Source organism: Scylla paramamosain, chromosome 14 (assembly GCF_035594125.1).
Source record: "Scylla paramamosain isolate STU-SP2022 chromosome 14, ASM3559412v1, whole genome shotgun sequence".
NCBI classification, from domain to species: Eukaryota; Metazoa; Arthropoda; class Malacostraca; order Decapoda; family Portunidae; genus Scylla; species Scylla paramamosain.
In genome coordinates this window covers 25,774,923-25,790,564 of record NC_087164.1, presented here as the reverse complement: position 1 = coordinate 25,790,564, position 15,642 = coordinate 25,774,923, and the positions used below count along the sequence as shown (strand labels likewise).

At 43.2% G+C, this 15,642-nt stretch overlaps 1 protein-coding gene across 4 annotated transcripts in view; it reads right to left on the bottom strand.

The window, feature by feature from the left end:
• Positions 1-15,642, bottom strand: part of LOC135107080 (uncharacterized) — a 153,695-nt gene that overhangs the window by 49,419 nt on the left and 88,634 nt on the right. For 3 of the 4 annotated variants that reach the window (XM_064016711.1, XM_064016710.1, XM_064016709.1), the window contains one exon: positions 8,198-8,410. In XM_064016711.1, the coding sequence (XP_063872781.1) occupies positions 8,198-8,392 (195 nt within the window). In that variant the 5' untranslated portion in view covers positions 8,393-8,410. Of the gene's footprint in view, positions 1-8,197; positions 8,411-10,078; positions 10,195-15,642 lie in introns of those variants that run through there. The other variant, XM_064016712.1, reaches the window with a different exon arrangement.

Below are 15,642 nucleotides of genomic sequence, written 5' to 3'. Positions count from 1 at the left end.
GCCTACATTTATCCCTCACCTTCCCTGGCCCCCCCATCTCTGTTGCTCTCCTAACTCCCTCCGTGGTCAGCTCAAATCTATATACACCCCGCGTCATATATTTTCTTGTTCCCCTGTTCACTCACTAGCTTAAAATTATTCCCTCCTCTCCATAGTCATCTTTACTCTCTCAGTGACCTATCCTATCTTTCCCTGCCACTTTTTTTTTACCTAATATTGAAGCTTTAATTTCAACCGTGTGCAGTCTTTTGTTCCTCTGTATAAAGTAAGCATCTTTTGTTCTCCTGTTGGCATCTTGTCAGAGGGAGAGAGCCTTGTTCAGTATTCATTTTGTTCTTCTACACGTAATTCATTAGCATTAGTAAATATATGAACAGATGCCATGAACAGTTTACTGGTGACTGTTCCTCTCTTGAACTCAAATGTATCACGTCCCTTCATTTTTCTGATCTCTTCTCTTTCTCTCTCTCTTTTCTCTCTCTGTCTCTCTTCCCCAGATTCCCTTCCACTACTCTCCATCTCAGCGGCAAAAGAATGAGGCTTATACAAAGTAAATGGCATAATTACAAGCTCGTTGTTAACACTTTCCTGCGCTTATGGCCTACTAACGCTTTACGGGAACGTTGAAGCTTAGTAAAAATTTTTAGTGTTAATTCGTACAAGAACACGTTTACGAAATACGAATATATCAGTAAGCGAATATATAAACTGGCTGACAGACTGACAAACTGACTGACTGGCTGATTTTCTGGTTGGCTGACTATGTGATTGACTGAGTGACTGATTCGATGGCTGTTTAACTGACGCCAGACAGTTAAAAAAGGGATGACAGACAGACTGACTGACTTAATGATTTTGAGGACTGAATGAATGACTAATTTGATGTATGAATGACTAACTGGCAGACCAACTAGATGGCTGAATGACTAACTGTCTGACTGACCCATTGACTAGATGGCTAACTGACTAAATAATTTTCTAACTGACTTGATGACTAACTAACCTAACTGATCCATACACGAGCAAAGTCATACAAACACACACACACACACACACACACACACACACACACACACACACACACACACAGCTAATACAGTGAGGAAGGGCGGAGCAAGCCAAGATCTGATTGCTCCCTTACTTAATTACCAGACTCAGGCTTGCGTCCCTCCGAGCCTGCCTGAGTATCATGTTAAATTCTATCGAGAACTCTTGCTTCTCAAACTTAATCCTTCGCACACCGCAAGGGAAATCTTCTAGCTGGCGGAGAGAGAGAGAGAGAGAGAGAGAGAGAGAGAGAGAGAGAGAGAGAGAGAGAGAGAGAGAGAGAGAGAGAGAGAGAGAGAGAGAGAGAGAGAGAGAGAGAATGTGGGGGAGGTGTGGAAAGGTGACACACACATACATACACACACATACACAGACACACACACACGTACCAAAAATCAGACAAACAAATAGACACACAGATAAACTGGAAACAAAGACACGAAGGAAAGAAGAAATGGAAAGGAAAGAGTAAAGAGTGAGAAAGAGGCGAGAAAAGAAAAAGGAGGAAAGGAGTGAGGGAGAAGGATATGGAAAGAGAAGGGAAAGAGAGAGAGAGAGAGAGAGAGAGAGAGAGAGAGAGAGAGAGAGAGAGAGAGAGAGACAGAGAGAGAGAGAGAGAGAGAGAGCGGGTAAAACACAAGGGGAAGGGAAAAAAATAAGGACGACACCACGGAAAAAGAAAATGTTGGAGGAGAAAAATGGAGCGATGATGGTAAAGGGGAGAGGAGGGGAGAGGAGGGGAGAGGAGAGGGGAGAAGAGGAGAGGAAAGGAGGAGAGGAGGAGAGGAGAGGGAAGGAGGGAGAGGATTTGTGTTATTATCATTATTATTATTATTATTATTATTATTATTATTATTATTATTATTTTTATTATTATCATTATTATTATCATCTCATTCATGAAGTTCAAAGGAGCTTATATTTTGCTGTTAGATATAAATAACTGTGTTCAGAAAACGGACTTTACTTTTCATCATCATCATCATCACCACCACCACCACCACCACCACCACCACCACCACCAACCACCACCACCATCACTGTTACTACTATAAATGAACTTCTACCTGCATCACCACTACCACCATCACCATTATCACCATCACCACCATCACTATTCCTACCATTGATACGACTGTGCCAGCATTTTCTACACCACCATCACCACCACTGCTTCCCACCTGCATTCTTTCCGTGAACCAAGAACCCCGTGATTTATTTACCTGTCGGGCTGATCAGTGGCCACGACCACCTCGCCAGATTTAGATCGAAGGTGGAATTCCTTCTTCACACCAGCCCAGAAATATTACACGAGACGCTAATGGTGGTGGTGGTGGTGGTGGTGGTGGTGGTGGTGTTGATGTTGTTGTTGTTGTTGATTGAAATGTTCTCATCTGACTCTTTTCTTTCTTTCTTTCTTCTCTCCTCCTCCTCCTCCTCCTCCTCCTCCTCCTCCTCCTCCTCCTCCTCCTCCTCCTCCTCCTCCTCCTCCTCCTCCTTCCTTCATCTCCCATCTACTTCATGTCCTCCTCCTCCTCCTCTTCCTCCTCCTTTATAGTCACTCCAGACTCTTCCTTTTCTCTTTCCTCCTCCTCCTCCTCCTCCTCCTCCTCCTCCTCCTCCTCCTCCTCCTCCTTCTCCTCCTCTTAGTTCTCCTCCTCCATTTGGTCCATTATCTCCTCCTCCATCTCGTCTGTCATCAACATTTTCATCTTTTTCTTCTTTGTTTTTTCTTCATCTGTTTTTTTTTTTCTTCTTCTTCTCTTCCTCTTCTTCATTCTCTTTCAACTCGATTTTTTCTTCCCTTTTGGACTCTCCTCCTCTTCTTCCTCCTCCTCCTCATCATCATTATCATAATCATAATCATCATCATCATCATCATCACACATATTTCCTCCTTCTCTTACTCCTCTTCCCTTTTTCTCATTTTTTATCTATATTTTTCTCTTTCTCCTCCTCCTCATCCTCCTCCTCCTGTTCCTTCTCCTGTTCCCCCTCCTCCTGCTTCTCTTCCCTATGCTTTCCATTAGGCGGAGGTGGTGGTGATGGTGGTGGTGGCGCTGTCGGCCCTCACGGGGGTAAGAAATATGGTGGCTGCATTAAACTTATTAAGGCTATATGTAAACACGTCAGAAGAATGGCCTGGTGGTCGTGGCTGGCTGGCCGTGCTGGCTGGCTGGTGTGCAAGGCGCTGGACGAGGCGGGGAAGAGAAGGAGGCAGGAAGGGTTGTTCTGGTGGCGAGAAGGGGGACGAAAGAAAGCAAAGAGATAGGAACAAAAATGCAAGGAGGGACAGGTAGAAAGAATGCACAGGGAGGGAGAGAGAGAGAGAGATAAAATAAAGCAGAAGGGAAGGAAGGAAGGGGGGAGGGAGGGAGGGAGAAAATATAAGTGGGGGAGAAGGAAAAAAAATGCACAGGAAGGAAGAATGGAGGGAGTAGAGAAAGCAGAGAGAGAGGGAGGGGAAGAAACAAGAGAAAGAAGGGAAAGAAACGATGTAGATACAGGAGGAGTAAGAGAGAGAGAGAGAGAGAGAGAGAGAGAGAGAGAGAGAGAGAGAGAGAGAGAGAGAGAGAGAGAGAGAGAGAGAGAGAGAGAGAGAAAGGAGAATAAAAACGTTTATTTACGCGTGGAAGCTTGCTACGCTTGTTTACACCGAGTAGAAAGTTACGAAACAAGAACGCCAAGGAAACAATGCTGTGTTTATCGGGATTAAATTATTAGGCAGGAAGTGCCTATGACTTGAATTCCTTCAAGAGGGACGTTTCAAAACACTTAACCTTCAGTTTTTGACTAGCGCTTCGGATCCTACTCGTGGACCGGCATCCCAGTGGGCTTTTTTTTTTTTTCCTTGATTTTTGTTGCCCTTGGCCGGCGTTCCTCCTACATAAAAAAAAAAAAAAAATATCTACATCATAGTCTGATCGAAATATTTATTTTGCCAAATCTTCCAGTCAAATTTTACCCTAATTTCTCACTTTTTGAGAAACTCAAATCACACACACACACACACACACACACACACACACACACAAACAGACACAGGTTTACAACTTAACTAATAACCGCACAAGCATATAAGGAAAAAATAAAAAAAAGTCAGATAAAACTCTAAAGTATCCATTCTAGCTTTAATCAGACGAAATTAAAAGCAATTCTGAAAAAAAAGTCATAATTATGTCATTCTTTATATGATAGGTGGACTAAATTACCTATTTTTCAGTTTTTTTTTTCTTCTTTTTCCTTAATTAAGAGTTCTCACCATCACACCCGAGACAGCTTAAGTTTATCGTTTATCACTTACAATAAAAATTTCAAAATGACAGGACGAGTTTTAGCGAAAATGGCTAAAAAGACACATTTATGGATGAGGATAACAGATGTAAATAGAAAGGTATATTTCATTTAGGGATTGCCACGTGTAGGCATGATTGCTTCTTGCACAAACCCTTGTTTTCTTATGATCTTGAATATAAATCAACAGACAGAGATGAGTGGGAGTAAAGTTAGCGAGGTATTTTGCCTTGCATTGTAATATATAAACTGTTAATGGCAATAACGGTAATGTAGCCGCGTCATTATAACAACTACAAAGGCCGGCGGTTTAAGTCTTGAAAACAGAGGAGGAAATGAAGTTATCTCAGCGGGAAATGTCAATTTAATGTATTCTACAAACCACACTGCGAATATTCAGTTACGTACAGAATAAAGGAGCTGAAAGTGAAGAGGTAATGCATAACAATATAATAAAAACTTAGAGAAAAAAAATTACATCATAAGCAAAAGGTAAATGCACCAAAGAAATATTCATGCAACTAGGAAAAAAAATAAATGATTACAATAAAAAAAAAAAATGAACATGGAAATAATAAAAAACAGCATGATTAGCCTGAAATAATTAGCGCAGGGAAGGAAGGACTGCCAGCATAATGCCACTCGTAATTATCAACCTCCAGAAAAAAAATATATTAATGACGCACAACTTTATTTAAAAAACGCTAATACAGTAACGGACACGTGGCTGGGAGCTGAACTAAGGGAGCTGAACAGAGGAGCTGAGCTGAGGGAGCTATGCCGAGGGAGCATTTGTAAGAGGGGCACTGGCCAAGGACAGCAAACAATTCGAAAAAAAAAAAAAATCCATTTGAATATTAGGCCCCAAAACAAGGTCAAAAAGAATCATCGAAAATTGGAGGATGACCTTAATACGGAATGAAATAATGGTAAAAATAATACTCTTTCTTTTCTTCTGCCTCTTCTCCTCCAATCGATAGTCCTTCCTACGCAGTCTTCCCACAAAACCCCGTCCTTCATGTCTTACGAAGTCTTATGGGTCTTATGTTTAACCTGAAGAGAAAGAGTTAGTAAAATGAGATTACGTATACCTAAGACTCATTTTATTGCTCTTAACAACGCGGAAGAACCACATACCGGGTCAAGGTCGCAGGAACCTCTGACGTGACTCCCGGAAACATTATGTAAAACAGCAAGAATCACAGAGACAAATTCCCTGCCGAGCCTCAGCGGAAGGGACTGGCAGGGGATGGGGGGGGCAGGCGGTCTGACTGCATTGCGCGCGGCGGAAGGTGGGCGGTGACAAAGTATTTCTTCGACAACATCGGCAAAAGGAGACTCGGGAAGGGCAGATAAAGTGGCAACATTGATCATAAGTTCACAGGAAAGCCAAGCCGTGAGAGGCGACCCAGGAAAGCGGCGACGACTTACAAGAAAGTCCGTCTGGGGAAGAAGGCTAAGAGAGAACAGCGCCCCTCCATCACTAGAGCGAAGACACGGGCCCATCCATCACCTCACCTCACCTAACTTAACCTAACTGGCGGATGTGTTATATGGGAGCGGCGTTTATAGTGACTGATACGAGATGGTAGGGAACTGGTAAGGGTTGTGAAGGCTGCCACAAGGGTCATCCTTAAGGCTTTCAGATTCTCAAGACTCATATCCTGAACAGAAAAAGAACTGATAAATAATGACTGGCGACATCAAAGATCGAGGCGCTCAGTTCAGTCACGGTCTGGCACCAAACTTTACCTCAAGGCTGCTCAGGTGACGCCCGACTCTCTTACCAAGGATATGTGAACGTGTAGAGGGGACGCGGCACTTTGATCCCCTGATAGCAATGCAGTTAGGGTAATTTTACTGTTAAAGGAAGATGCAGTCTGCTCTGAGATTTGCAAAGCGGTGAAAAAATTCGCGATTCAGAGCAAGTGAGAGTGGTTGTGATTAGGCCACAATGTTCGATATGTTTTTTAAATGGGGCCTTCCTTATATCTGTAGTGACGATATGTACAAGTTACGCTATGTGTGTGTGTGTGTGTGTGTGTGTGTGTGTGTGTGTGTGTGTGTGTGTGTGTGTGTGTGTGTGTTTAGTCTTATAGTTAATTTACTTAGTTTTGTTTTTTTTTTCGAGAATTTATTTGATTAAACTTTTTTTTATGTTAATGTGTTTATATTAAGTGGTAGGTAGATGAAAGATTTTCCAGTCAATGTTCTTACTTTGTGGAAATAACTTCGTTCACCTTGTTTTTCTTCTTTTTTTCTTTAAAATACGCATAATATTATATTGCTGGTATATCACTCAGATATTTTTTTTTTATTAGAAGTATGATTTCTTAAGATTTTCTGATTTTAGGTTTACTACTAAATAAAGGTTGGATCGTGATTGTATAGCTAATTTTATTTATGATTATGTAAATTGTAACAGTACTAAATAAAATTTTGATTCTGATTCTGATTTTACGTGTGTATGAGTAGACAGAAAGACAAACAGCCCGACAGAGGCACACACACACACACACACACACACACACACACACACACACACACACACACACACACACACACACACACACACATACACAGTCACTGGTTACATAGAAGCAAACTGGCCTTCGTAGTAATACTTCCTGATGTGATACAAACATTTACCACAAGCAACCAGCAATTACTTTCCGGGGCAGCAACATACCAGCTCCCGTTCCCTTCACATTTATCCTTAAAGGTTCACGTCATAGCAATCTCCTTTTTTGATCTACTGCCGCAGTAACGCTGCAAACATCCCAGCACGTGGCAGCAGATAACCTCCGTGCCGCCTCGCAACACAACACAGAGTGAAAATAAAACTGGTGCACAATTCAGAGCAGTAACTTGAAGCGAAATCTCTCCCAAGCTGTCGCGCCGCAGCAGCCGGAGAGAGAGAGAGAGAGAGAGAGAGAGAGAGAGAGAGAGAGAGAGAGAGAGAGAGAGAGAGAGAGAGAGAGAGAGAGAGAGAGAGAGAGAGAGAGAGAGAGAGAGAGAGACCCGCAATAACAAAGGAAGGAGGGAGAGGAGGCGAAATTAGTTAAATTAATCATTACGAGTTCGCTCAATACTGTAACGTAGCTTAGACTCAAAATGCAGCACTAATGATAATGGGAAGATCACGTGATGGACACTGGCTAGCATCACTCAACACAGCGACGGTAAAAATTCAGCATGCATCAACACTTTACTCTCTCAAGGCCCACAGGAGTGATTAACCAGATTCCCAAGGGTGCTTCTTGTGTTAGTAATGTAGGAAACTAGTTAATTTGTCGCTGGAACAATAAAAACACCCTTAAAAACCCGTGTCAACTCAACTACAGCCTCTTGAATGTAAAGGACGTGTGGCGCAGGAGCATTTCAGAATACGGTCCTCAGAGACGGTCAAGACAACCACGAGAACTCCTCAGACTGCAGCCAGCGAGATGGACTGACGCAGAACACGAGCTAGGAAAATCCATCAGGTGTGTCTCTAATGAAGGCATTCCAGGGGATGAAAATTAGCTTGATGAAATGTTTCTCAGCCTTTTCCAGTGTTAATGAGACAGTGAGGCCAGACTCGTGCTTCCTGACCGGACGTGTTCTTTACGGGAGAGCTGAATACCCGTCATCAACTGGCTGGATGACTTCATTCTTGCTGGCAGTCTCTATCTGCCTTGTTACAAACACTTAGTAGTAGATTCTTAGTGGATCAAGGAACTGACGGCTGAGAGATGATATAAAGCGGATATGTGACTCCGTTTATACCTCGCAGTCTGCACGAATCTCCTTACGAAACCTGACTTAGTACATAAAAAGAATAAAAAGGGGATTACTGTATCACTAACTCACTCACCTGAGCTCGCTGGGTGCGGGTTGTGAGGGACAAGTGAGGTTGCTTGTGTGACTCCCCGGCCTTGCATTTGCCTTCCCCCGCAACCTCTATCTGGCCTTCATCCTCGCTCTTCTGCTCCGCATCCACCGCCTCCGCCCGCGCCGCCAGCACTAGCAACAGCAGCAGACTCGCCGCAACCCACGCCGGTGTCTGCATGGCCCCTCCGACACACACCTGCGTGCGGAGAGAAGCAGGCCAATTCAGTGCACAGGGAAGGCATATGAGAATGACTGTAGGAAGTACACTGGAAAAAATGGAAAAAAATCAGTCGGCTTACACTGAACAGCTCCTATGCTAACCATGACCGTCTTTATCCTCCTCTCCCCTACCCGGTCGGCCCTCCTATAGCCACCTGTCTCACCTGTCCATCTAACCCTCTCTTGAAACTACTTAGCGTGTTGGCGCCGACAAGATGACCGCTAAGTCTATTCCAGGCATCCACCAGTCAGTTCATGAGCCAGTTCCTACCAAGCTCTTTCCTAAACCTAAACTTATCTAGCTTATATCTATTATCTCCAGCTCTGTCCTGATTGCTTACTATGAAAATGTCACTCTTATCACCTTCGTTCATTCCTTTTACCCATTTAAATACTTCTATCATGTCCCTGCGCACCCTGCTCCTCTCCTTCCTTCTTTCCTTCCTTCCTGAACGTTACGGGATGGGGAAATGATCAGGAACGAGATGGTACGTTCATATGACACCCTCATTCTAGACCAACATGCCTCCTGGCGCCTCCGTAACTATATGATGCTACCGTAGAAGGCTGTCGATGGCTGAGGGAAGCACCACGGAAGGGGCTGTTCCCTTTAATGTTCCCATAGCACTCTACACCTGAAGGGCCATGAAGCAGGTAATGCGGGTGTCCAGAGTGCCCCGGTGATCCCCTTCTCTGCCTGGTGAGGACACACACTCGGTGCCTGAGCTGAGTTACCGTCAAAGTGCTGACACTCATAACCCGTTAACTACATAAACACCTTACATTAACGTTTCGACGATGCGGTTCTAGGATTACCGTAAGTAGAGAGAGAGAGAGAGAGAGAGAGAGAGAGAGAGAGAGAGAGAGAGAGAGAGAGAAAAAAGTGTGTGTGTGTGTGTGTGTGTGTGTGTGTGTGTTTCGGCACCTTACCAAAAATTTCTGGCTCTAAAAATCACATAATTGTAATACGATAAGAGAGAGAGAGAGAGAGAGAGAGAGAGAGAGAGAGAGAGAGAGAGAGAGAGAGAGAGAGAGAGAGAGAGAGAGAGAGAGAGAGAGTGGAGGTGGGGGATAAGACGTGAATCCAGCGGGTTTCTCTCCGGGCGATACCAAACTGCGCGCGGGGAAAGTTTTGATCAGTCGCCCGAGGGTTCAACTCAGAATTTTGGAAGGGAATGCCTGCAAGTCCTCACCTGATTCGCATAAAGTTTCCTGCTTCACTTAGAGCTACACGTGGATCCATTACCTTTTGTCACCTTATACTTCCCCTTGAAAGAAAAAAATATATATATAAATGAGGCAAGAATTTTCCACCTTAGCACTGAGTCGCCAAAGTGTTTCATGAAAAAATGGTACAAATTGCAAGACTCAAGATAATACTCGCGGTCAACATCTCACAGTCCCAAGTCCTCTGGAAAGCTGACAAGGTTCCTTAAAAGAAATTTTAAACTCACGGATTCCCACAATGCAGTTGTCAAAATAATACGCCCACTCGACGTCTCACATTCTCAAGACCCATGAAAAACTGACACGCTTATAAAAAAAAAAAGAAAAAGAAAACTCCCGGATTCCCACAATAGAAGACTCAAGACTGAAGGAAAATTAAGCAAACCGGAGTGGGAAAAAAAGGACTCCCATAACCTACCCGTTGCCACGATGGGTCTCGCGCGTCTGTGAATATTATACTTGCTCTCGTTTAGTCCCGTGCATGCCAGAGTGAGTGGCGGGGAAGGCAATCCCGCTCGTCACGCTGCAAAACCGAGGCGCCAATTTGTTGTCTGTGAACGCAGCTGTGTGAGGCGCTTCTACTTCTCGTTGTCGTTTTCTGGAATATATGACAAAATAATTCTTTCACTCAGCCGCCGCTTTCCATGTTGTTGCTTCTATTGTTATGTTCGCCTCGTTATCGCACGTGACAGGTGTTAAGCATGGTTACACTTGTTTACGCTCCGTGTTCATGGCCAGACAGACTCGACACGACGCAAAAATTGAATTATGCAGCGTGCGTGGCAGTGGCTTTCGGAGTAGTGAGAGCAAGTAAATGGAGGAGGTTCTGGCCGTGGCATCACCGCACCACGCAACCACTCTACCCTTTCACCCGAGGCTCCTATAACACAAAAGAGAAACACCGCCAGCACTTCCGCACTTCCAGCCATGGGGGAAAAAAGCACCAGGCGCCCTGAGCAGACCCGCCTCCCCGCTGCTGCAGGCGCTATCACGGCACGCGCCATTCTGGGAGACACGACACGTTTCAGAAATACGCCATGAAATGCGACGCCCCTTGGAGCAACAAACTGCTTCTCGCCACGAACAATTCTCACAATCTGGCAGCGGGAATGGCAACGATGAGAGGCTAAGTTATAATATGTGTTGTAAATACGAGTATTACTCCTACGATCATTATTAAGGGGTTAAGTCACGTAAAATTTCACTAAATTAAGAAAGTATACCAAAGTATTGTCCTCTCAGGGAATTCACAGGAATCTTATCCCAGTATTCCCAGTCCGTTTTCAGATGAGTTTTGCTGTTCACTGAAGTTATGATATGTATAGTGAATATTACTTCTATTACCGTAATTAAGGGCATTGGTAGCGTATTATATGATTTATCTGATGACTTTAGTAAAAGAAAGTGTAAGAGAAAAAAATTCTTTCATCCAAAGGGGCACAGGAACCTCGCTGCTAATAAGAAAAAGATGAAAGACACAAAAATCCGAAAGACTGAGTCCTCATTAAGATGTAGAACGATTTTATTTTTTAACAGTCTGATGAACATTGCCGAGTTAGTGAGTCAAGAGAACATTACCCATCCTTTACTGTGATTCATCTTCCATTTCTTATCGTTTATAATGAGTTGTATCTATTTACCTTTCCATCTTAGAGCAAAACTTATCCTGTCATCAACACACATATTTACCATAATTTACCAAGTTTTTTTTTAGTTAATATTTCACAACTTTCTCTCTCATGCATTATAAAAGTTTAACGACTCCGTGACACGAAGCGCCATGTGACCTCGATGTTGTGGCACCATTAATTAATCAAACTATCCCATCCTTTACCCTTCCCGATCCTTGCCTGCAGACCAACAACACCCTGGTCACCTTACAGCGTCCTCCATCCGCCCAGCCCCTTTACAACAACAGCCCTGTCTCTCCTCCTCTCTCCTCTCCTCTCCTGTCCCCTCTCCTCTCCTCTCCTCACTCTTTGTCCAGGGCCAGGATTAATCCGCCGAAGTTTGCGTGCCGGCTACACTTTCCTTTTAGGCATCCAACAAAATAAGAGGAAGTTAAGAAGATGGTAAAGTTTTAATTTTCATCAACGAGGAAGCGATAGATACAATTTTTGCACGTAAAACAGGAATATAATGTCACGGTTGTTTGTTTTTGCATATTTTCTTACCTAAAGGGATTGCCATGTGTAGGAGTGATGGTTCCTTGCAGCTTCCCTTGTTTTACTCTTATGTTCGTGTTGTGAGATGTCTTCATGAGTCTTTGTGTGTGTGTGTGTGTGTGTGTGTGTGTGTGTGTGTGTGTGTGTGTGTGTGTGGCATCAGGAAACCAAACCATTACGTCCAGGAATCAAAAATAATTTAGTCCAGTATGACAAGAACACAAACCCCCTCAAATGGAATCAGTAGACTTAGCAAGTGTCAAATCTCCGTCGGGGGATGTTCATGCGCTTTACTTAACCTGAGCGGAATTTACACAGAAATGACATTAACGTCTTTGAAGCGAGCGGGGCGCAGCACAGCGGAGCGGCACACAGCACTTCACACTCCAGGCTTTCACCGAAGCAACCTATCTCAGCTTTGCTTGAAAATTCGCAGCAACTGTTAAAGATGAAAGGGGATAATAAGATAAGGAGACTGGTGAAATTTAACTGAGCGGGATGTCAGAATAAGACATGCGAACTTTTTAGATATTAAATAAGAAGGGAAAGATTAGAAATATGAAAATTAATCGATAGAAAATAAAAAAAAAATTACGCTCTATTTTACAGGCGAGATGTCAGATTACGATACGCTGAATCTTTAAAAGTTAAATAGAAGGGAAAAAAGTTAAAGCTAAAAAAATATAAAAAAGAATAATAATGAGGTAAAAATAGAAGATTGGTGAATAATACTATATAAATGTTGGAATACGATACGCAGAATCTTTAAATATCAAAAGGAAGGAAAAAAAAAAACATTTAAAATATGAAAAAAAAAATAATGAAATTCTATCGGCGGATTGTCAGAATACGACACAAACTCTTTAAAATATCAAAATAGAAATAGAAAAAAAAAATATGAAACCGGAAACAAAAATAGCAATCAAACAAATCCGAAAAAAAAAGAATGAAAAAAAGAACGTTAAAAGCAGCACATAAAACGCGTGACTAACAAAAATAGAACAACAACAATAACAAAACAAATAAAATAACAAATGAAAACAAAAACCACAAAAACGACAAAAAAAAAAATAAATAAATAAATAAATCCTCACACAGGCCAGCTCTCAGTAGCAAACAGGTCCCTGCCACCGACGAACGACCCTTTGTCTAATCAAGAGTGCCCAACGAGGAGTATAAACAGGACAAAGGGGAGGCCAAATCAAGCTAGTGACGCTAACCCAGCCAGGTCCGGCGTGTGCAGCGGGTGACGGCCTACAGGCATGGCAGTTCTTCTATTAGAGAGTACTGTGTTTGTGTGTGTGTGTGTGTGTGTGTGTTAGGTTAGTTGTCTGATTTCGTCTCTCTCTCTCTCTCTCTCTCTCTCTCTCTCTCTCTCTCTCTCTCTCTCTCTCTCTCTCTCATCTCTCTCTCTCTCTCTCTCTCTCATACCGTTCGTCTCAAAACTTATCTTCCCATCTGTCTCTTCTCTCCCTCCCCTCTTCCCTCCTTCCCTCCCACCCACCTAACCCTATATTTCGTCCAGCCTGCCTATCTGTCTGTCTGGCTTCACTCATCCTTCCCTAACTCTATCCCATACCCTTTGCTCAATTTATCAGCACGCTTGTCTGTCATGCTTCCTCCCTCCCATACCCTTCGTGGAACCTGTCTGTCTACCTGTCTATCTGTCTATCACCACTAGTCCCTCTCCATTTCCCGTTCCCCTATACAGCTTGGTCGCCTTTGTTCACTGCTAAATATTGTCTCCCAACACACCTTCCTAAGTCCTAGTTCTATCTTTTCGTGATCTCCCGCCCCGAGGATACAAACATACATCTTTCACTCTTATGATTTCGCTCTACGCGTACGTGGAAATTTGCCGCTATGGTGTAAAAGGAAGAGAAAGTCTTTTATGATTTTATGACAGACAGATAGCGATAGACAAATGACAGAGGTAGATAAATGAATATAATCTTATGTGTCTTTTATTTACAGCGTTTGAGTTTCCCCATTACTGTTCTATTACTAGCTTATATCTGTCCCACTGTTCTGTGTATAAGAGGATAAGAGACAGGAATGTATAGAGGGAAGGAGAAAGGGAGCTTGTGACGCCTGCACTCCCGCTGAGAGGACTATAGGAAGAGATAGTAAAAGAATGGAAGTGTTTTACGAAAGAATCCTTTGTTCAATATATGGAAGAGTTATATTGTTAGAAAACGAAAGGGTGGAAGGGTGGAAATATATATAAAGGTAAGGAAAAATAGGTTGTCTTGCCGCTCCATTTGGTGACAGAAATAGAATGAACAGGTACGCGATTTAAGTCTCTCCTTCTCTCTCTCTCTCTCTCTCTCTCTCTCTCTCTCTCTCTCTCTCTCTCTCTCTCTCTCTCTCTCTCTCTCTCTCTCTCTCTCTCTCTCAAGGAAGTAAGAGGAGGAGATAAGCTGATACTTTTAAAAATATCCAATTAAAACAAAGAAGAGGAAAGCAAAACAAACAAGAAGCCCGCCAGAGAGAGAGAGAGAGAGAGAGAGAGAGAGGAAAGGTTGACACTCCGCCTCCTACTTTCCATTTCACACAATAATCTCAGGAACAAATGACTGTCGACAAGGCAGTCACCGTCCCTTCTCCCTCAACCATTTTTGCGCCGCATCTCCACGACTTTCAAAAGACTCTGCCTTAGTTAAAGCTACACAAGATTTTAAGAGTGTTTCTTTTTTTTATGGTTCTAGTGACAGGTTGAGAACATTAATAACAGAAGAAATACTCTTAAGAAACAGACTAATTATCTCTGTGGCCTTTGAAAATAGTCGGTGAGAGACCAAAGCATTTCTGAAAACGTGCCTCTCTCTCTCTCTCTTTCTTTCTCTCTCTGCCGAGCCAGCGGGACGCGGAGGTACAGAGTCACCTGCCGAGCGGAAGAGAAATGCCTTACTCTTTTGCTGTCCTGACTCGATGCACCCAACTGTGAATTCTAGCGTGACCTTCCCTCCCTCTATTTCCACCTCTTCCTGTCTATGACTTGCTCCCCACTTCCTTTCTCTCTCTCTCTTTTTTTTTTTTTTTTAACTCAAGGGAATTAGTTGCAGGGGTTAAAATTTAAGCTATTTTTGAATATCTCTCTCTCTCTCTCTCTCTCTCTCTCTCTCTCTCTCTCTCTCTCTCTCTCTCTCTCTCTCTCTCTCTCTCTCTCTCTCTCTCTCTCTCTCTCGTTTTGTTTTGTTTTCTGTTGAGTTGTATTTCAAGCGTTTATCTAAAATATCTCTCTCTCTCTCTCTCTCTCTCTCTCTCTCTCTCTCTCTCTCTCTCTCTCTCTCTCTCTCTCTCTCTCTCTCTCTCTCTCTCTCTCTCTCTCTCTCACATCACCACCACCAACGAACAATAACAACAAGCAAAACTACCACATCAACAGCCACAAAACACGACAAAGACGAACAAAAACAACAATAAAGAAACAATATACCACAAAAAAAAAACACACACATTAAAAACAAACAGAGAGACACCAGAAGCAGAAGGAACAAGAGCAGGAACAGAAGGTGATGACACAGCACAGACGCAGACATAACACCATCACGGGAGGAGGGCTGGAATGAAGAGGAACAACATGGACAAGGCAAGGCAAGGCAAAAAACTTAGTTACTCGTACCAAGAGAGGAGAGGCGAACGCAAGGCAGGCAGGGAGGATAGAGACAGGAAAGCTAGGAAGGCAGTCGTGGCTTGAAGTGACCCTCGCTAGTGCTGAGAGGAAAGTTTAATCGGACACGGGGAAAGTTAGTGGAATGAGGAGCTGGAGGCGGGCGGGAAGCGAGCAAGACGGAAGGGAGGGAGTGACTGGAGA